The sequence below is a fragment of the Girardinichthys multiradiatus genome, chromosome 14, assembly GCF_021462225.1.
Source record: "Girardinichthys multiradiatus isolate DD_20200921_A chromosome 14, DD_fGirMul_XY1, whole genome shotgun sequence".
Taxonomy (NCBI): domain Eukaryota; kingdom Metazoa; phylum Chordata; class Actinopteri; order Cyprinodontiformes; family Goodeidae; genus Girardinichthys; species Girardinichthys multiradiatus.
In genome coordinates this window covers 16,994,242-17,014,990 of record NC_061807.1, presented here as the reverse complement: position 1 = coordinate 17,014,990, position 20,749 = coordinate 16,994,242, and the positions used below count along the sequence as shown (strand labels likewise).

General features: G+C 41.2%; 1 protein-coding gene across 2 annotated transcripts; it reads left to right on the top strand.

The window, feature by feature from the left end:
- The first annotated feature begins 1,384 nt into the window (after positions 1–1,384).
- si:dkey-85k7.12 (interferon-induced very large GTPase 1) lies at positions 1,385–20,308 on the top strand. 2 transcript variants are annotated; one of them, XM_047385109.1, is made up of 5 exons: positions 1,385–1,450; positions 10,670–10,731; positions 10,828–10,939; positions 11,042–11,254; positions 14,257–20,308. In XM_047385109.1, exons 2-5 carry the CDS (start codon positions 10,726–10,728, stop codon positions 18,939–18,941), a joined length of 5,016 nt encoding a protein of 1,671 aa, XP_047241065.1. In that variant the 5' UTR covers positions 1,385–1,450; positions 10,670–10,725; the 3' UTR covers positions 18,942–20,308. The 2 variants fall into 2 exon arrangements, with proteins under 2 accessions (XP_047241065.1, XP_047241064.1); XM_047385108.1 differs by having other exon boundaries at positions 10,828–10,945.
- The last annotated feature ends 441 nt before the right edge of the window (positions 20,309–20,749 follow it).

Sequence of the window (20,749 nt, the reverse complement as noted above, 5' to 3'; positions counted from 1 at the left end):
GCCTTGTTGCCATCACCCTAATCATTACCTTCCTCCGACGGTTCTCTATCAAATTCAACTCGGGGCTCTGGCTGGGCCACTCCAAAATGCTAATATTACCACCAGCCAGATGAATCATGTTAATAAAATTACTTTAAACCTAAATCAGCAGCTGTAAGATAATGTTGGGTTGCAGTGTATCCTCACTTTAACTAAAACTCAAAGATATAAATGCTCCTTCATCCCATGTTCAATTAGAGCAATAATTTGCCCATTTCTTTAATTTGTGCTTTCAGCTATTAGCACTTTGATCTTTCTTATTACTTAAGAAAGACAAATCCTTTAATTTCAGGGAGAGTAAAAACTCTGAACTTTTAAATAACAAAATTTATTTAAATACATAAAAGCCACAACAGACCAGTGGGACAACTGAGAATGGATTTGATTGCGATAGTTCAAAGAGGCGATGTACTTTTTATTTTCTTACAGCGGTAAAATATATTACAAAACTAGTTTGGATGGATTAGAGTTTCTATTTGGCATCGTTGTTTCCTCTGGACAAAACTCCATAGATTGTGTGTGGGGCTTAGATCAGGGGAGATTGCCATGCCGGAGGCAGCATAGACATTAGTCTCCAGTTTGAAGCTGGAACTGTAAAATTTAGCAAATTAAGATAAAAGTTTTCATATTTCCTTTGCATGTAATCTTTGCATCTTATTGTTGGTCTCATAATGTTTTATATGAGCACTTAGTTTGTACTTGGCTTGTGGGACGTAGACTTGGCAAAAAAGCAGAAATAGAAAACTTAGAAGTCAGCAAGTTGGACAGGAAGTTCAACTGCATTATGTGGCGTCATGTAACTTCAAGAAACTCATCAAAAAATGCTACCTAATTTATGCAGCTTTTCCTGTTATTTCCCCTGTTCTAATGTCCTAGTTTTACAACAGCAATTTTTTTCTCTCTACCTCCAGTGTCACATTTATATAAATGAGATCATCCAATTTAACTAAAACACTCATTAACAGAAAGGAGCTACATTTGTAAAAACTCTTTTGGTTTTTGAGATAAAATGGGTATAATCTGTTTTTTATATTTAAGACAGCATGGACATGATACCATGCCCATGTGGAGACTTTGGAGTCCATTAGACAACACTGAGCTCATTGTTATGGTTTAGTTTTTTGCAATGCTTTATTCTCAAAATGTGGGAATAAATTCAATAATTCATGTTTATCAGTTTTAGCTGCAGTTCTGTTTATAGCAAAAAGCAATAGAGGTGGAGTGTTTTGCCATGTCATGCAAACCCCGTGGTTTCCAGTAAACGGCAGGAAAAAATGCATCTGAAAGTGAAAGTGTCTTTCAGGAGGATATAAAAGGAGGTCCGCACTGCAGCACTGTTAGGAGAGACCACAGAGAGAGGAAAACATCGTTTATGACAGACATTTGGTCCTCGGTCAGATCTGCTGCAACGGTAGGCTATTTATACTGTTGTGTTGATGATTTTGAAGAACAAAATGAATGGGATTTATAAAAGCATTCAGCTACTCATGTTACAATATCTTCTAAAAACTGCTATTATCAGAGATTAACAGGAAACTCTCATTCTTCACAGATTGACATCAGGGGCTTGGAAATCACATAGATCATGCTGTGGCCTTAAAAACCTATAATTATTTACGTCAGTGACACTTCACAGATCTACTCAAACGTTATATTAAATGAGGTGCAAATGAAACTAATCAAAGTGCTCCAAGATGGTCAGTCACAATTGCTCTCTGAGTTATGGGGTGGTGCTTTGTATTAAGTTGCTGGTTTTATGGTAAAAAAGTTTCTGAAAAAAGAAACCAGTGTAGTTTTCCTGTTTCAAAAAAATCACATGCATGTGAATTCCCTGTTTCTGATTAAAATACTTAAAGAAAATAAAAAATCAGTAAACTTTTTAACAGAGCTGGATTGGATATGCATGCTGTCAGTGCCACAGCATAGATTAAAGGCTTCTATTATTGTAACTATTATCAAACTATATATGAAATAATAATTAAAGCAGTTTTTTGTTTATAAAGGCATAGTGATTATCCAAAAGTGTGGCGTCTGCTGCTCAGTTTAATGTTTAAGTTGACAAGGCAAAAAGCGGTTAAATTTCAGTAAGTAATTAAGTGTTCTTCCTGCTTTAAGTCTGATAGTTACAGATATTTAGATGAATATAACGGGTCACACTTACCACATTTTATGTTTCGCAATATGTTCTCTTGCTGTATGATGCTGCACCTTGAAGAGACCAAAGTTGATTGTTGGTTTATGAAGGTAATAGTGTTTATTTATTATAAGTACATTTCCTTTATTATCTCATGTCTGGTTCCAATTTAGTCCTATAAAGCTTTATTTATAGGCTTGTACAATCTGTGTACAAGCCTGTCAAGAAACTACAATCTCTCAATGAAGAGACCAGAGAGCCAGAATCTAAGCACCTATTTCTTTGAATCGTGTCAGTAATCATTTTTGCCTCCTCCTGATGGCCGATAGGTAAATGTGCTGCACGTTGAACAGATTTGCTGCCACTCTTTAATTTGATTTCAACACAAAAATATATATATATTTTTCTGTCTTTAACTTTTAATATAAGTGGTAAAAAGCTTTATGTGATATCTGGTAACTGGCTAAGGGAACATGAATGTTGGTCTGCAGGTGAGAGTTGTTTTGGACCAAAATGCAGACAATACTTCAGGAGCATCATGATTAATTAGAAAGCTTAATAAAATAACAGCCAACTTACAGAGCTGGGGTGAGGAGAACAAAGCATGAAACAGGAAAATTCAGTCATGGAGACAGGAAGGCAACAAAGGAAGCCCATGATAAACAAAGACAAACTGAGGGCTTCAATAGCAGATAAAAAAAGCAGGCTTTGGGCTAGATGAGGAGACACAAGTGAAGGGGGTCTACTCAATTTTCTGGCTCTGGTTGAGGAACGAATTGTATAATTAACAGGGGCAGACAGGGAGGAACACTGGGAAGAAATCTAACAGAATATAAATGTACATGAATACAAGAATGTATAGTTTGCAAGATTGCTCGTCATCCTCACCCCTGACAAACGAGTTAAATGCTCCCTGGTGCGCTCTACATTTTCCTCCCAAGTGTCAGAATACACGACCACATCATCCAAGTAAACCGCACATGCAGACATATCACCAACCACTTTGTTTATTAGTCGTTGAAATGTTGCTGGTGCATTTCTATGCCCAAACGTCATCCCCACATAAGAGTTCAAGCCTGTCAAGTTGTAAATGTGGACACCTCGCATGCCTGCTTGGTCAATGGTCAATCAGTAACCCTTCAGAAGATGAAATTTACTAACACATTTTGCAGAACCCACTTCGATGCAATCGTCCATTCTTGGCAATGGAAAACAATCAGATTTTGTAACAGCATTAAGCTTTCAAACATATGAGCAGAAACGTGAAGTGTTTTGGGTACATGAATGCACTGCAATCTCATTATTAAGTATGTATCTGTGTTCTGCGTGCAAATTCTTGCGTTTCTCAAAATTCACTTTGTAAAAACGTTGTTTTATCAGTTTACAGTCTCCCACATCCACATCGTACTCAATCAAATGAGTGCATCCTGGCATGTCTGAAAATAAACAAGGAGATTGATGTATCAACTCCTTCCTGCAAGTGAGCAACAAAGTGTCCAATTTACAAAATGCTTCTGTCATCTCCCACAATAGGCGACATCAAGATAAATTTGTTTTTATCAGAAGTCCTTTTAATAACTGTAAATGGACCAGTGAATTTAGCTCGAAAGGGAGAGGACATGATCGGACCCAGGACCAACACTTGATCACCAGGCAAAAACGAGTACATCTCAGAACGCTGATTAAATAGTGCTTTACGTTTTTCCTGCACCGTAGTCATTCTCTTCAACCAACTCCCTTGCCGCATACAACCGTCTTCTAAACCCATTCATGTAGTCTACCAAGTTTTTTGGTGGAGCAGATTCTCTCAAACTGTCTGCCACCACGGCCAAAGAACCCTTCACTGTGTGTACAAAAAACCTTGTCTGGGTTAAACCCTGGGCTTTCCTGGGTGACCTCCCAAGCCGCCAACATTAGCCAAGGCAACCCTTCCCCTCAGCTCCATACAATAAGTGTTCAGGAGTCACTTCAGTGACTAATCAAACCTTCTAATGCCCCCTGACTCTCTGGATGATATGTTGTCCTTTACTGTGCTGTACTCTGAGCTGTTTCAGGACCTGACTAATCAAATGTGATGATAAATTGGTGCCTCGGCCCGACTGTATCACTTTTGGAATGCGAAACACCTAAATGAACTGGGTAAATGCGTGCACCAGCCTAGCAGTTATTGTGCGTAAGGTATGAGCAGCTTGATAACTACAGCCATTCACAATGCAAGATCAGATAAAATATTATTTTAATAAAATGTTTTAAAGAATTATCTGCTGAATAAAACCAACCTTCTGGATGACTAATTCTCAATGGTGTCTCATTAGCTGCCATTATTTATTGAAATAATATTTAAAGAAATATTATTAAAGGAAATGGTAAAATATTTAAGGGAATATTTTGGAAAAGAGCCAAATCTTTCTGGAGAAATGGGTCTTAATGGTGTTTACTTAGTTATTAAATTTAGTAAAATTATGTTAGGGACACATTATTTACTGGATTGAAAACTAAACCTTTCTGGGTAAATATTATTTGGCAGCAAGCACGTGTCCTTACCTGTTAGCAGTTGAAGCTAACAAAGGAGGCTGATAGCTTAGCACCGGAATCAAACACACACCTTTAAAAATACCATCAATAGAAGGGTTAAAATGCATAAGCGCGGACGGCGCGCTATGGCCAATCTTCTGTGTTTAAAATCACCCTTTAAATAAAGTTTGTCTTAACTTTAAAAACCCACAAACACAGAACACAACCTGAACATGTGTGCTGCAGATATTCTGCTAGCACCAAGATAGCTGAGTTCAACACAAACAAAACCAAACTTCATACAATGAAAAACGTTTAGATCATTTCAATCTAAATCCCTTCTATCTCTCTTATTCTGCCCAAACACCAAACCTCGTATGAACGTGTTGAGGAGTTGTCCGGGCGACGAAGAATTTTGAATAAACGTCCACAGTCAACAAACGGTTAGCTTTCAGCTAACCTCCATAGCTGTGGAGGGGTTGAAGGTGCGGCAGCCCTGTGAACAAAGGGTTAGCTTCCAGCTAACCTCCGGAGCAGTGGCTGGAAGACGGCTCGTTCCATCCGCTGACCACACTGCATGTTACCACGGGATGCGGCTCCTGTTGTCATCCTCTCAGACCGGGAAAACCGCTCTACTCGGCTTAGTAGATACAGCGTCTCTACGGGGAATCCTCTGGGACACAGTTTGCTTCTGCAGGCCTCAGAGACATAGTAAAGCAATGCTTATACCTTAATTTCCTCTCTTTATGAATGAAATCACCGGGTACACAAACAGTGATTCACTCGTACTTAACTTTGCATATGATCGCGTGATCTTATGACACCCTTGGATCCAGTTTGAAGAGTTTATGTCTTTTTGCCAGCAAAGAGACATTAGCGTTCTGTCTCACCGGCCAGCCTCGCACAGAGTCCAGATGGTAGAGAAAGACTTGTGGGTGAAGTGGGGGTTTTATGTGGACAGTGGCATCATGGGAAGTTTGCTGTAACCCCCAATTTCTAAGTTATGCCGGAAGTAGGTTAATGCAATTTATTTTTAAAGTTCCAGAAAAGTCCGTTCCGCATTTCCAGTTGTAACTCATGGCTGTGGGTCCCAACAGTGTGATCACCCTGTAGTTGGAACACCCCCTCCGGTCACCCTTCTTATGAAGGGGGACCACCACTCCATTCTGCCAAGCCAGAGGCACTGTCCCCAACCGCCACGCAATGTTGAAGAGGCGTGTCAACCATGACAGCCCCACAACATCCAGAGACTTGAGGTACTCAGGGGGGATCTCATCCACTCCCGAAGCCGGACTTATCGGACAACAGTAACACATCGGCTCGGGTGAAAGAGTCAATCACCCCCTGTGCCTCTCAGTATCTTGACCCACAGCTTTTTGTCACTGTCCACTAATGACATACCCATCACAGATGAAAGGCAGATAGGTTACCCGGCACTATCAGTATTTCAGCATTTCACAGCATCGGCGAAGCTAAACCAACTCCTTTTAAATTATCCTGAAAATGTTAGCCTTTAATTTGAGGAAATGACAGTCCACTTTAATGTGTCCACGGCTGTGAGAATGTTGACAAACCCAACTCACTGTCACGTAAAGCCGGGCCCTTAACATCAAACTGTGTCACCCCATGTGGCCGATCCACACTCTCAACTTGCCCATCCCTAGGCTAACTGGAACTCACCATATCCGAATGCTCCTTATGAGTCAGCACGTACTCGTTCCTAATACCTCATCATATGAGACATTCACAGCCTTTTGTTCATTAGTATAGGTTGTAATCCTCTCCGGTACACAGTCCTTGAACTCCAACAATATCTCGTAGCTGATCAAAGTTTGTAACATGTTGCACAAAGCACCACCAGTCAAATAATGCAGTTTTATCATAGCCAAATTCCACATAATTTTAATGATCAGCTTTTTTATAACGGCAAATATTTTGTCTATATGCCTATGTGACAATCTCATAAGCTCTTTACACTGCAACCTTCACTTTATCATACACTGCCTGGCCAAAAAAAAAAGGTTGCCACCAAAAAAAAGGTCACACACTCTTTGGACTTCCTTTATTGTTTCGATAAGCTTCTGCAATGTCACAAGATTTATTTTACACCCAGTGTTGCATCAATATTTCACCAAGATCTTGAACTGATGAGTCTGACCGCTGTGCAAAGCCTTCTCCAGCACATCCCAAAGATTCTCAATGGGGTTAAGGTCTGGACTCTGTGGTGACCAATCCATGTGTGAGAATGATGTCTCATGCTCCCTGAACCACTCTTTCACAATTGGAGCCCGAATCCTGGCATTGTCATCTTGGAATATGCCCGTGCCATCAGGGAAGAAAAACTCCATTGATGGAATAACCTGGTCATTCAGTATATTCAGGTTGTCAGCTGACCTCATTCTTTGAACACATACTGTTGCTGAACCCAGACCTGACCACCTGCAGCAAACCCCAGATCATAGCACTGCCCCCACAGGCTTGTACAGTAGGCACTAGGCATGATGGGTGCATCACTTCACTTGCCTCTCTTCTTACCTTGATGCGCCCATCACTCTGGAACAGGGTAAATCTGGACTCATCAGACCATATGACCTTTCATTGCGCCAGAGTCCAATCTTTATGCTCCCTAGAAAATTGAAGCCTTTTTTTCCGGTTAGCCTCACCGATGAGTGGTTTTCTTAAGGCTACACAGCTGTTCAGTCCCAATCCCCTGACTTCCCTTTCACTATTAAACATAGCTGTTTTTATTCAATTTGATTTCACCAAACATTTAAGTGATCGCTGATCACGATCATTCAGGATTTTTTTCCAGCCTCATTTCTTCCTCGACGACGATTGTGTCCCCACTATCCTTCCAGTTTTTAATAATGTGTTGGACAGTTCTTAACCCAATTTTGGTGTTTTGCAATCTCCATAGATGTTTTCTCTGCTTGATGCATGCCAGTGATTTGACCCTTCTGAAACAGACTGACATCTTTTCCATGACCAAGAGATGTGTCTTTCGACATGGTTAAGAATGAGAAGCAACTCATTGCACCAGTTGGGGTTAAATAACTCGTTGCCAGCTAAAAGATAATTGCCCATGAGGTAATTATCCAATGGGAGGCTCGTACCTACATTATTTGCTTAGTTAAATCCAGGTGGTGACTTTTATTTTGGCCTGGCAGTGTATTTTAAACTATCCCCTGGTGAAAGCGAGGCAAAGCGAGGCCTCCTGGGCCTTGCCCATAAAGATGCACTGTAAAAACAAATGCCACACATTCTTAGGCAAACTCAACGTCGTTGCCACGCGCTCAAACAAAACATGTATCCACGTCTCTCTCTGTAATTGGTGGAATCAACCCAACACATTTATTTACATCAAACTCCACCTCCGCGGGACTGCCGCTTTGAACACTAGAAATGCACACTGACTCACGTCTCACAGCTGCTTCCATTTCCAATTTAAGCAGCTCGAACACTTGCTGAACAATGTTCCACCTAACCAACACAGAATTCATTTGTCGTTTGAGAACCTGCTTTTTATCTTGCTATTTAACAGCTATTTTAAAACGGGCAGCATTCGCTCTCAGATCACTTTTATGACAATCATCAAGCTTTCCCAAAGTGGGATTAGCCACAAAATCATCCCAATCAAAATCCATCCTCCATGGCAACAATGTGCATACACCTTAACCACACACCAATCACAAACCAGCCACCTGGCAATCACACTGTTGAGTGAAGTGCTTTACTGAAACAAATGCACAGTAACAGGCCCTAAGTAACCATGCTTTGCTACGCACTATACTTCATCTGCCTGCCAAGTCTCACCTGTCTATCTAAATCCTAGGTCTTCTAGTGGTTTGCAGGTGGGTTGATTAAGCGCCAAACCACTGGGAAATCAATCCCACGGACTGCCTCCAATTCAATTCAATTCAATTCGGTTTTATTTATATAGCGCCAATTCACAACACATGTTGTCTCAAGGCTCTTCACAACAGTCAGGTACATACATTCCAATTAGTCCAAACCATTGAACAGTGCAGTCAGAGTTAGTTATTTATTCAAATTGGATAAAAAGTTTTTCTGTCTAAGGAAACCCAGCAGATTGCATCCAGTCAGTGACTTGCAGCATTCACTCCTCCTGGATGAACATGTAGAGACAGTGGACAGTCACTGGCGTTGACTTTGCAGCAATCCCTCATACTGAGCATGCATGTAGCGACAGTGGAGAGGAAAAACTCCCTTTTAACAGGAAGAAACCTCCAGCAGAACCAGGGTCAGTATGAGCGGCCATCTGCCACGACCAACTGGGGGTTTGAGAGAACCGCTGGCTCCCACTGCACTACAAAAACAACAAAACGTGAAGCTGAAAGAAACAACAACTCTCCACCTGGTGGGAGACACGGTCATAAAACAGAACCAAGAACTGATGCACAAAACAAGAAAACAAAAAATAACCTACTTCACTCACCTGTATTTCCCAAGCCAACCTGTCAAAACACACCACAATGTCCAAACCGTAAAAAAAATTGATGATGATTTTAATTAATGCAGCTGTGTCCACCCCACACTACTGACGACGCATGCAATGCTCACCACTACGGCTCTGACTTCAGTAGTCATCACCAAAAGTAGATCACTAGATCACTGCTTGGCATGTACAGGAACAAAGACATGAATTAAGCACTTCAACAGGCAAACAAAAAGACAACCACCAGTTGAAAAAACTTACAAGTAAACAACTTTTGAACGAGCTCCCATTTTTTTACGAGCCGGATCAGAAGCCGTAACAAAGAAATGGGGGCTCACAACACCAAGATAATTTTAAGCCCTTTTTAAAGGCATTTATTTAAAATAATGAATTATCTGTCTGTATGTTGTCGGTGTAACTGTTTGGTGCGTGTGGTGAAGGGATTCAGTAAGGCAGGGTATTGTGAAATTAAGTGTTGTAGCGCAGTGTGTGTGTTTACAAAAGGAAGTCCTCATGGTGGCAGCGTGGCTGGTCTCACAAACCCGAGGAAGCAGAATGATGTTGCCGATGGCGTGGGCATGCCAGCATTAGCCCAGGAACTGGAAGAGGCCACAGAAGAGTTGAGGCGGAAGCCCTTATTATCCCATCTGGGAACACCCTAGCCCCATGTAGTCCCAAGACACCTCCTCCTGTGGACAAATAAATACCAGGCCAACTACACCAGCAGGGGGCCATCACACTATTCAGTAATTTGTTTAGCATTTTAATTACTAATGTATTTAACCTATTTAACAAGGGTTTGGTCTGCGATCTGAACTTTGAAATTAAGCTTACAATGCAAAGCTAAACTTTTAATATTGCTATGTCAGTCTTTTTACTAAGCCTAAGTCATAGAATTTTGGTGGGTGATTGTGTTTTGGATGAAAGGATTTGATTAAGGTTTCAGGTTCATACTACTTTTTTCCCCAGTGTTTTATACTAACAATTTAGATTAACTGTCCAATATATTAGGTCCCCAAGACAGCTTGAAAATAATCATATGCTAATGATAAATATCATTACAAATACTTTGGTTTCTGGTAAACTCTAAATCTAAAAGTGAAAGTGGTGCCAGTCAGAAGAATAAAAACAAGAGCCTGCATCTTAGTACTACAGCACCGGATAAACATGTAGAAATAGTGCTTCATTAATGATGACAAGCAAATACAGAGAAAAGAGATAAAATAATAGATGCTTTGTATCAGTTTTGTTGCATTAATTTCTTGCCCTGAGGCTAGTAATCTTCAGTTGAATGAAGTAGACCATCTATCTTAACACGTTCTTTTACCCCAGTCTGAGAAGTCTGGTTATTGCTCATGCAAAAATGGTCAGTAACAGAGCGACAGTATTCTCTTTCAAGTTACATCTTTGAGTCTGTTTAGAAACAGAGCGTTTGGGTTTTGTGGGGTTGTGTAGGATCATAAAAGTGAGGGAGGAGGTTGGAGATGCAAAAGCAGTTGAATCATTTTGTCTCATTCTTCTTTTAGAGAGAAGCTGCCTCAATAATCAAGCTGGGTGTGGTGTTAAAGAATCTGCTTCCACAATGGAGGTACACAGCCACTTTTTAGAAAAAACTAATTATGACAAATAATGTACTTATTGTTAGACTGGAAAAATATATTTATGATCTTATATTTATCTTAAGGAAACCAGTATTGAAGATTCATTTGTGGATCTTTACTGTGAGGAAGAAGAGGACCCTGCATCAATAACATGTGCTGCCTGTGAGGCTGACTATCATGAAACTGGTGCAGATGGTAATGGTCAGTGTATTCAATTTAAAAAGACAAAGTAAGATGTGCAGTCTGTGTCTTCAGGTAATATTATAATTGTCCTTTCTGTGGTTGTTACTTTTACAGCTGTTTGTCGTCATGTGAAGACAACCGTGTATAATATCAGCCATGAATTAGTGTCTCAGCCTCAGGAGACTCCTGTTGGGATAGTGGAGAGCTACATCGTGATCAACTGCAGAGAGGAAGAAACTTTACAAGAGACAACAGACACAAACGACTCAACAGAGATCAGGGATTTCCAAGGAAAGCAAAACCTTGAAGAAGAAAGAAAAAAACAACGTAAGCATTATGTGTCATTTCAGCAACTGAGTTGAATATAAAATAAAAAACATTAAATTTTATGAATGTTTTCTGAATTAAATATATTTTGGCCATGCAGTTGGAAACTCATTCTGAGCCTGATATTAACAAGGGATATCAGGTCCTCCAACACACTCAACTTTGTTTAAAAACTAATTTAAATAACTGGAGATTATCTCAAAAAGTCAAACTCATCTAGACAATATGTGGCTCTTAGGGGAAAGGAGACTTAGACTTGGATTTTTTCTCACCTGGCAATTGACCCTCCTCGTCCACGTCAGTTGTTTGTGGATGTACTGTGTATGTTTATGGACATTTGGCAAGAAATATAAGAATAGCATACAGTTTAAGAAAGGTTATTACTCAGTAGGTTAAGTACATATCTTAGTTTTCAAAGCCCTGTTCTATACATTATCGATATGTTTCAAAGGAACAATTTTTTCCTTGAATCGGCACCTTAACCGCCACCTTAACGTGGTGGAGGGGTTTCAGTGCCTGAATGATGCTAAAGGCTATGTTGTCTGGGGCTTAAATGCCCCTGGTGGGGTCTCCCATGGCAAACAGGCTCTAGGTGACGGGTCAGACAAAGAGCGGTTCAAGACACTCTCATGAGAACCATACAAACCAGGCACATACGTCGGAGCCGGGCTCCCACCCTGGAGCCAGGCCTGGTATCGGGACCCGTCGCAGAGTGCTTGGTGGCTGGGTTGCTCTTCGCGGGACCCGCTGGGTCAAGCCCGAAGGGGAGACGCGAGGCCATCCCCCAGTGGGCCCACCACCTTCAGGGGGAACCGTGAGGGACCGGTGCAAAGAGGATTGGACGGCGGACAAAGGTGGAGACCTCGGCGGCCCGATCCCCGGATGCATAGGCTGGGTCTAGGAACGTGGAATGTCACCTCACTGGGGGGGAAGGAGCCTGAGCTTGTGCGGGAGGTTGAGAGATATCGGCTAGAAATAGTCGGGCTCACCTCCACGCACAGCGTGGTAGTGCGGAGTACCCGGCCTTCTTGGTGTCCCTGTCCCGGGGACTCCATTATTCTGCTGGGGGACTTCAACGCCCACGTGGGAAACGACAGTGACACCTGGAGAGGCGGGATTGGGAGGAATGGCCTCCCCGATCTGAATCCGAGTGGTGTTTCGTTATTGGACTTCTGTGCTAGTCACGGATTGTCCATAATGAACACCATGTTCAAGCATAAGAGTGTCCATCAGTGCACTTGGCAACAGGAAACCCTAGGCAGGAGGTTGATGACCGACTTTGTTGTCGTATCGTCAGACCTTCGGCCGCATGTTTTGGACACTCGGGTGAAGAGAGGGGCTGAGATGTCCACTGATCACCACCTGGTGGTGAGTTGGATCTGCTGGAAGAGGAGAAAGCCGGACAGACTTGGCAGGCTCAAGCGCATAGTGAAGGTCTGCTGGAAACGTCTAGCAGAGCCCTCAGCCAGGGATGTATTCAACTCCCATCTCCGGGAGAGCTTTGACCAGATTCCGGGGGATGTTGGAGACATAGAGTCCGAGTGGACCATGTTCTCCGCATCTATTGTCGATGCTGCTGCCCTTAGCTGTGGCCTGTGGTGCCTATCGTGGCGGCAATCCCCGAACCCGGTGGTAAACACCGGCAGTAAGAGACACTGTCAAGCTGAAGAAGGAGTCCTATTGGCTGTGGTTGGCTTCTGGGGCTCCTGAGGCGGCTGACGGGTACCGTGAGGCCAAGCGTGCCGTGGCCCGGGGTGTGGCAGAGGCAAAAACCTGGGCCTGGGAGGAGTTCAGTGAGGCCATGGAGAAGGACTACTGGTTGGCCTCGAAGCGATTCTGGCAAACCGTCTGGTGCCTCGGGAGGGGGAAGCAGTGCTTCGCCAACACTGTTTACAGTGGGGGTCGGAGGCTGCTGACCTCGACTCAATCCTGCCATCACGCATTCCCTGGTGGAAACATAGACTGGGGACTCCAGGTTAGACTCTTTCATCACCCAGGCTGAAGTAACCGCTCCGCGGTGGCAGGGCTTCGTGGGTGGATGAGATCCGCCCTGAGTACCTCAAGTCTCTGGATGTTGTGGGGCTGTCATGACTGTATATATATATATCAGGGTCAGGGTCATCTGAAAATACTTTGGGAATTTTATGATGAAATATGGATTTCTAATGAATTTTTAAACTTCAGGAACTTTGTATTATATAAACAACTATAGATAGGCTGCACAGTGGCACAATGGAAGCACTGTTGCCTTGCAGCAAGAAGGTCCAGGGTTTGACTCCCGGCCAGGGGTCTTTAAGCATGGAGTTTCTGCATGTTCTCCCTGTGCATGTGTGGGTCCTCACCGGTTACTCCAGCTTCCTCACACAGTCCAAAAACATGACTGTTAGGTAAATTGGTCTCTCTAAATTGCCCTTAGGTGCGAATGAGTGTGTGTATGGTTGTTTGTCCTGAATGTCTCTGTGTTGCCCTGCGATGGACTGGCGACCTGCCCACCTCTCGCCCATAGACCGCGACCCACTATGGAAGAAGCAGTTTTAAAAATGACTGCCTGACCTACTTTTTAAAATTCACATTGAACAACTCAATGTATCTTTATGATCCACAGAGACCGAACTTTTATTATTAACTTATTATTAGTATTAATTCAATTCAATTTTATTTATATAGCGTCAATTCAACACATGTCGTCTCAAGGCACTTCACAAAGTCAATTCAGTCAAATCATACAGATTTCAAGTCAAGTTTATACATTCCAATTAATCCTAACAATCGAACAGTGCTGTCAGATTCAGTTATTTATTCAAATTGGTTAAAACGTTTTTCTATCTAAGGAAACCTAGCAGATTGCATCGAGTCAGTGACATGATGAGCATGTAGAGACAGTGGATAGTCACTAGCGTTGACTTTGCAGCAATCCCTCATACTGAGCATGCATGTAGCGGCAGTGGATATTTTTATTATTATTATTTATTATTATTATTATGTATCTTTATGATTCACAGATAACAAGCTTGAGAGCCTTCTGGAGAATCTGGGGTTGGAGCAGTACTACAGTGAGAAGCTATCGTTAAGTGAAATACTTGGGATTGATGAGAAGACAATTACTGATGACCCTGGCAAATGGAGATCAAATGTCCCATTTTATTTCCTTAAGAAATTGGTGATGGTTAATGTGACTGCAAGGAATGTGAAAGCTGTGTCATGTGACTCAAATGATCCTCCATCTGAGTCAAACTGTGATGATGAATCAGAGACTGCAGAGTGCAATTTTGAGGATCTGTTTGACAGCCCAAATAAGGCTGAAAAGTTTAACCCCCTTGATATAATCACTGCTCTCTTTCTATGTTCTGATTATTTTGTTCAGCAAGAGTTATCACTAAAAATGTCCATGTGTCAGTTCTCTGTTCCTCTGCTGCTTCCCAACTGTGACACAGAGCAGTGCACCCTGATGCTGTGGGCCATGAGAGACATTGTTAAGAAGTACAGACCTCCAGATCTTTCAAAATCAAAGGGTTTCATTGAAGACAGAATAGTTCTTTCAGAGCTTCCAATGGTCTCATTTGTGAGACTGGGTGAGTGTTCCTTGTCCAAATCAGAGATCCTCAATAAACTTCTGAGTAACTCTCAGCAGTACCATGACACCTTTGTTCACCACAACATGGAGTGTGGAGACAGTCCAAGAAGAATATCCAATGGACTGACTGAAATTACCTGGTACCTTCCCTGTGGAAACAAAAACATGGACATTTTCAGTGAGCCGGTTGCTATAGCTAACCTTCGTGGTGATATTACTTCATATGAAACACAATTCTCCTTTTTGTGTCAGACATCTGCAGCAGTTTTTGTGTTCTTTGATCAGCTGGACTCTGAGTGCAAACTGCTGACTAACAAAACCCACAAAGCAAAGATCTTCTTGGTGGGAAACCAAAAAAGCAAGAGCCTTACTCCAGATGCTCTAAAGAAAATAACAAACACACTGGGCTTGACGAAAAACAACATAATTATAAAAACAAAACAGACAAATGATGCAGACTTTGTCAAATGTTTGAGGAGTACTATAAGTGGTGTACTTACCAAACCAGAGGTGAAGATGTCAGTAGAGCAAATGGCTGATGTTGCACATGAGCTGGGAATTTCAGTTGATGAAGATTCTCCTGAGTGCCAAGCTGGGAAGAAAAATGCAGATGCCATCACTGCAGAGATTGAAGACACCTTTAAATACAAAGAAAAACAGTTTCCTTTGCAAGGCCAAATATGGAAGGAACTGACTTTCTTGGAAAAGGAAGAATTTCGTCTTCGAAAAGTTGGTTCTGAAAACATAGAAAACTACAAAAGCAATATTGAAAAAAAAAAAGAAGAGCTGCGTAAAAAACAGAACTCCTATGCTATGTCAGATGCTATAACATGCTTCATTAGTGCACTATCCAGCCCAGACAGGGAGAGCTGTTATTTTCTGAAATGGATGCGAATGAACCTCGACAACTTGTCTCGAATAAAACTTTCTGACCTTCGGGAGCTTTACAAGGAAAAATGCAAAGATACTGAGAACAAAAAGGAAATCAAAGAAATCGACCGACAACTTTCCAGTTGCTCACTGGGAACTGAGCATTTCTTCCGTGAAATGGGTCAGATCTACGAAGCTTCTCTTTACCTTCCAGAAACACACGTATCACGTCAACAACTGCAACATCTGCCCAAACTCTGTGCTCAGTTGTTGCTGGATGGGTTTCCTCTTGAGCTTGTAGATGGAGATGCTTCCAACATACCTCTCAGATGGGTGAGTGATGTTCTCTCTCAGCTCAATGACTTGGTGTCTCCAAAGAACAAGATCCTGGTAGTCACAGTTCTTGGAGTTCAGAGCACAGGAAAATCCACTCTCCTTAACACCATGTTTGGAGTGCAGTTTGCAGTCAGCAGTGGTCGATGCACTCGAGGTGCCTTCATGCTGCTCATCAAAGTCCATGAAAATATCAAAAATGTTCTCAAATGTGACTTTGTGGTGATCATCGACACTGAAGGCTTAAAGTCACCAGAGCTCGCTCAACTGGACAACAGCTATGAGCATGACAATGAACTGGCAACACTTGTTGTTGGGCTGAGTGATATCACCATTATCAATATTGCAATGGAGAATTCAGTAGAAATGAAAGACATCCTGCAGATAGTGGTGCATGCTTTCCTTCGGATGAAGGAGGTCGGAAAAAAGCCTAAATGTCAGTTTGTTCACCAGAACGTTTCTGATGTTTCAGCCCATGAGAAGAATCTACGAGACAGGAAGCTGCTCTTAGAACAGCTGAATGAGATGACCCAGGCAGCAGCTAAAATGGAAAAGAAAGAGGAGAACAAGAGCTTCACTGATGTCATGGAGTACAATCCAGAGACTGGGAACTGCTACATTCCTGGACTCTGGAATGGAAACCCACCAATGGCACCAGTCAATGCAGGATACAGTGAGACTGTCTATGAGCTCAAAAATAACATCATCCAACTGCTGGGAAGGTGTGGGCCAACTTCTAACAACATCTTGGAGTTCAGAGAGTGGATAACCAGCCTCTGGAACGCAGTAAAACATGAAAACTTCATCTTCAGCTTCAGAAACAGCCTGGTAGCTGATGCTTACATGAGGCTCTGCACAGAGTACAACAAATGGGAGTGGAAGTTCAAAAAAGAAATGTACACCTGGGTTACCAAAGCAGAAACTAAAATTTCTAATTTTGGTACAGTTGCTGCAACATCTGAGATATCTGACATGAAGGATTTCATCACTGTGTTGAAAAGTGAAGCAGCCACAGAGCTGACCAAGTGGGAGACAATGATTCTTGACAACCTGAAAAAATACTTTGAGCAGGCACAAGGTCACGTTTATCTGGTTGAAGGATACAGAGAGGAATTTTCCAACAGCATAAAGAGTCTTCGAAGGCAAACTGAAAGCTCAGTGTTTAATCAGCTCACAGCAGCAGCTGACATCAAACAGGGATTGAAAGAACTCGATAAAATCAAGGCAACTTATACAGAAGAAATTGAGAAAGCAGTTTGTACATTAATTGATAAATGCCGAATGAAAAAAGTGAAAATGGCAGACAGAGAGCTTGATGAAAGTTTTAATAAGATGTGGACTGAAACACTAAACACCTTGGCTTTCTATGAACAGCAGACTTCAAATATCTTCACCAGTGTGTCCCTTCAGTTGAGAACAAATCTTTCACACAAGGGAAGTCATGCATGTGAACTGCTGAGTATAAAAAACCTGCAAGACTGTGGACTGGAGGCTTTTATATACACACCCAAAGGAGTGAGAAAAAACATCAAAAACAAAGTAAAGGGATGGTGGACCTCGACAGACCCTGTAAAAGCAAGACAAGAAACAGCTGACAGCATCATTTCTGCTTGCAATGACTCTGTTAGTGACAAAATTAAGAAAAAAACTAATTATCATGATACTTACATCCAGGAGATCCTTCACATCATTGATGAGAGGCTGAGCAATGCTGATGTTGACACTGAGTTTGAAGTTTCTCTGAAACAGCACATCTGTGGATATGCAGCCAAGGAGTTTCAGAAAATGCATGAAGATTTTATACAAGAAAATGATCCTTACAGATGTCTGCAGAAAAACAAGGAAAAGTTCTGCACTGCTTTCAAAGATGTGTTCTATAAACGAGACCAATGCCAGAAGAAAGCTGAAGAATTCACCAACCAATGTCTAAAACCTGCTGTGGAAGACTTCATCCATCGTTCTCTTGGCCTCAACATAATTGATGAAATGCTGACAAGAGAGGAGTTCAGCACACGAATGTCCTTCCAGTATTCAGTTTTAGTGGACTTGATTTCAAAGAATGAATTTGAACTTTATCTTTACTACATCTGCTCGTATGAAGAATATTTAAAATCCCAGATATTCGACAGAATAAAGGAGCACTTTTCTGAGGGTTCTATTTTAAGTGAAATTGAAAACAGACATCTTGAGTCAAGCATCGGCAACATCGATAGTGCAATCAAAAAGGCCATACCAACTGGTAGTCTGAAGACATTTGTTAAAGATATCTGCAAAGAACTTGGTGATAAACTGGTCATTTCCCAGGATGCTCTTGGTGCCTTCATGGTTCTGAACAATGCTGACCAGAAACAGTTTTCTCACTGGCTCACAGTGTCTGTGAAGGACATGGCAGGTGCTCTGATTGCAGAGATTCAGGACAGACCCTTTGAAACCAAACTGAAGCATCTCCATGTGAAACCCCATATTGATCTTTTCAACAGAGTGATTGGTTGTGGCCACCAGTGTCCATTCTGTTCTGTACCCTGCGATGCAGGTGGAAAAGCCCACACTGAACACTTTGCTTCACTGCATCGTCCACAGGGTTTAGGTGAGCACAGGTGGGCTGGAACAGAGCAACTTATGACTGACATCTGCTCTTCTCTGGTTGTCAGTGGAAAGACTTTTTGCTGCAATACCACAAAGGATGAATGGCACCTTTACAAAAATTATAAGGAGACCTACCCAAACTGGGACATTCGTCCAGATGTAAGTCTTGAGGCATCAGACTACTGGAAATATGTGATGGCCAAGTACAACAATGAATTTGCTGCAGCATACATGGCAAATCCAGCTGACATTCCTACTTTTTGGAAGAATATCACAAAAGAAGAGGCAAAAGAAAGCCTTAAAGTGTCATTTAACATCAAGTGAGAATAGAGTTTCCTATTTAGGAATTTGTAGTCTTAGGAAGATAAAATCTGGCACTTGAAAACATTTTGATTAACATTATTTGAAAATAGGAGAAACAAACTATTTTAATACCCATAAAAAGTTGTGCTAACCTGTTGCACTTAACCCTCCTGCAGTCCTGGCTAAGCACTAGAACAAAGCGAGGCAGATGTCACGGGAGGCGCCAGAAAGAACTGCACCCGGGGTTGCTCTGACCCTCGCAGGACCAAAAAGCTAGGCCAAGGGGAAAACTCGAGTAGCGCACGCGGGGTCCATGCGACCCCTCCAAGACTACAGGAGGGTTAAGAAACACATTCATAAACGTATTATTGTTGCTTCTTAATGCTTTAGAATGACCTGCTTTTCTTTTAATTCTTATGTATGTGGAGAAATTTATTTTGATGTATCCTATTCAAAGATTTGTGTTCATGCTTCCTATTTTGCCTCCTTGAAGTTTTCTGTGTGCCAGTTTTGCTTGAATGTTTATACATGTTTACCATAGACAAAAATAGTGTCAGGTTGTACCCATGTTTGGTTTTATAATGGCTTTACTTTTTTGTGTAGAAATCTTGGTTCAAATATCAACACTTTGTGTAATGTGTTACTCAAGTCTGCAGACTGTTTGTGAATGTCTTTAATGTTTCAATGATAACAATCACTTTATAGCAAAATAAATAATAATGTAACAGATTTACCATAATTTATTTACATAAGTTTACTTTCCTTTTTACAATTGCTTACAATGTTACTTTTTTGTCCTGTTTTTAATTCACTGTTAAGTGAGGATTTGAAATTAAGCTGGAAAACCAGGAAAACATGAAGGCTGAGTAACTGACTAATACAGAACCAGAGTTACTTATCAAACTGTCACAAAAACAACAGGTCATAATCCTGGCAGAAAGATAATATGACCTTTATTACAATTCTTCCTGCAAAGTGTTATAGAAGTCATCTGAGTCTTATTTATTCCATTACTATACTTTAAATATTTCTTTTCAGATGTATTTCGTGTTTTCATTTTGATCATGGATTTGTTTTGTTTTTCATTACATAAAAGAAACTACTTAGATCTGTAACAGGTATAACATATCACATCTTGTCCAATTAATATCTAGTTGCTGTTTAACTATAATGAAACAGGAAGTGTACAATAAGAAAACAAATGTAGAGTGCTCACCTTTACTGTCTTGAATCATTTCTCTGCAAATATTTTGCTATTAACATGATTATTAATAGTTTTGTTTTATATTTTCTTGTGTTTAATGATTGTTTTTGTTTCTCTTGAGGGAATACAATTATAAAGATCTCTAGTTTTGGTAATAAAATCACCTCATTGTTAAATTGAAAAACCTTGTTTTATAATTTGAAGTACAGGTCCTTCTCAAAATATTAGCATATTGTGATAAAGTTCATTATTTTCCATAATGTCATGATGAAAATTTAACATTCATATATTTTAGATTCATTGCACACTAACTGAAATATTTCAGGTCTTTTATTGTCTTAATACGGATGATTTTGGCATACAGCTCATGAAAACCCAAAATTCCTATCTCACAAAATTAGCATATTTCATCCGACCAATAAAAGAAAAGTGTTTTTAATACAAAAAACGTCAACCTTCAAATAATCATGTACAGTTATGCACTCAATACTTGGTCGGGAATCCTTTTGCAGAAATGACTGCTTCAATGCGGCGTGGCATGGAGGCAATCAGCCTGTGGCACTGCTGAGGTCTTATGGAGGCCCAGGATGCTTCGATAGCGGCCTTTAGCTCATCCAGAGTGTTG

What these genes read in the sequence shown, in the direction of transcription:
- si:dkey-85k7.12 (XM_047385108.1), top strand. An exon ending in AACTGGTGCAGATGGTAATG is followed by an intron (nt 10,946 to 11,041) that starts GTCAGTGTATTC and finishes TTACTTTTACAG; the next exon opens with CTGTTTGTCGTCATGTGAAG. An exon ending in AGAAGAAAGAAAAAAACAAC is followed by an intron (nt 11,255 to 14,256) that starts GTAAGCATTATG and finishes TATGATTCACAG; the next exon opens with ATAACAAGCTTGAGAGCCTT.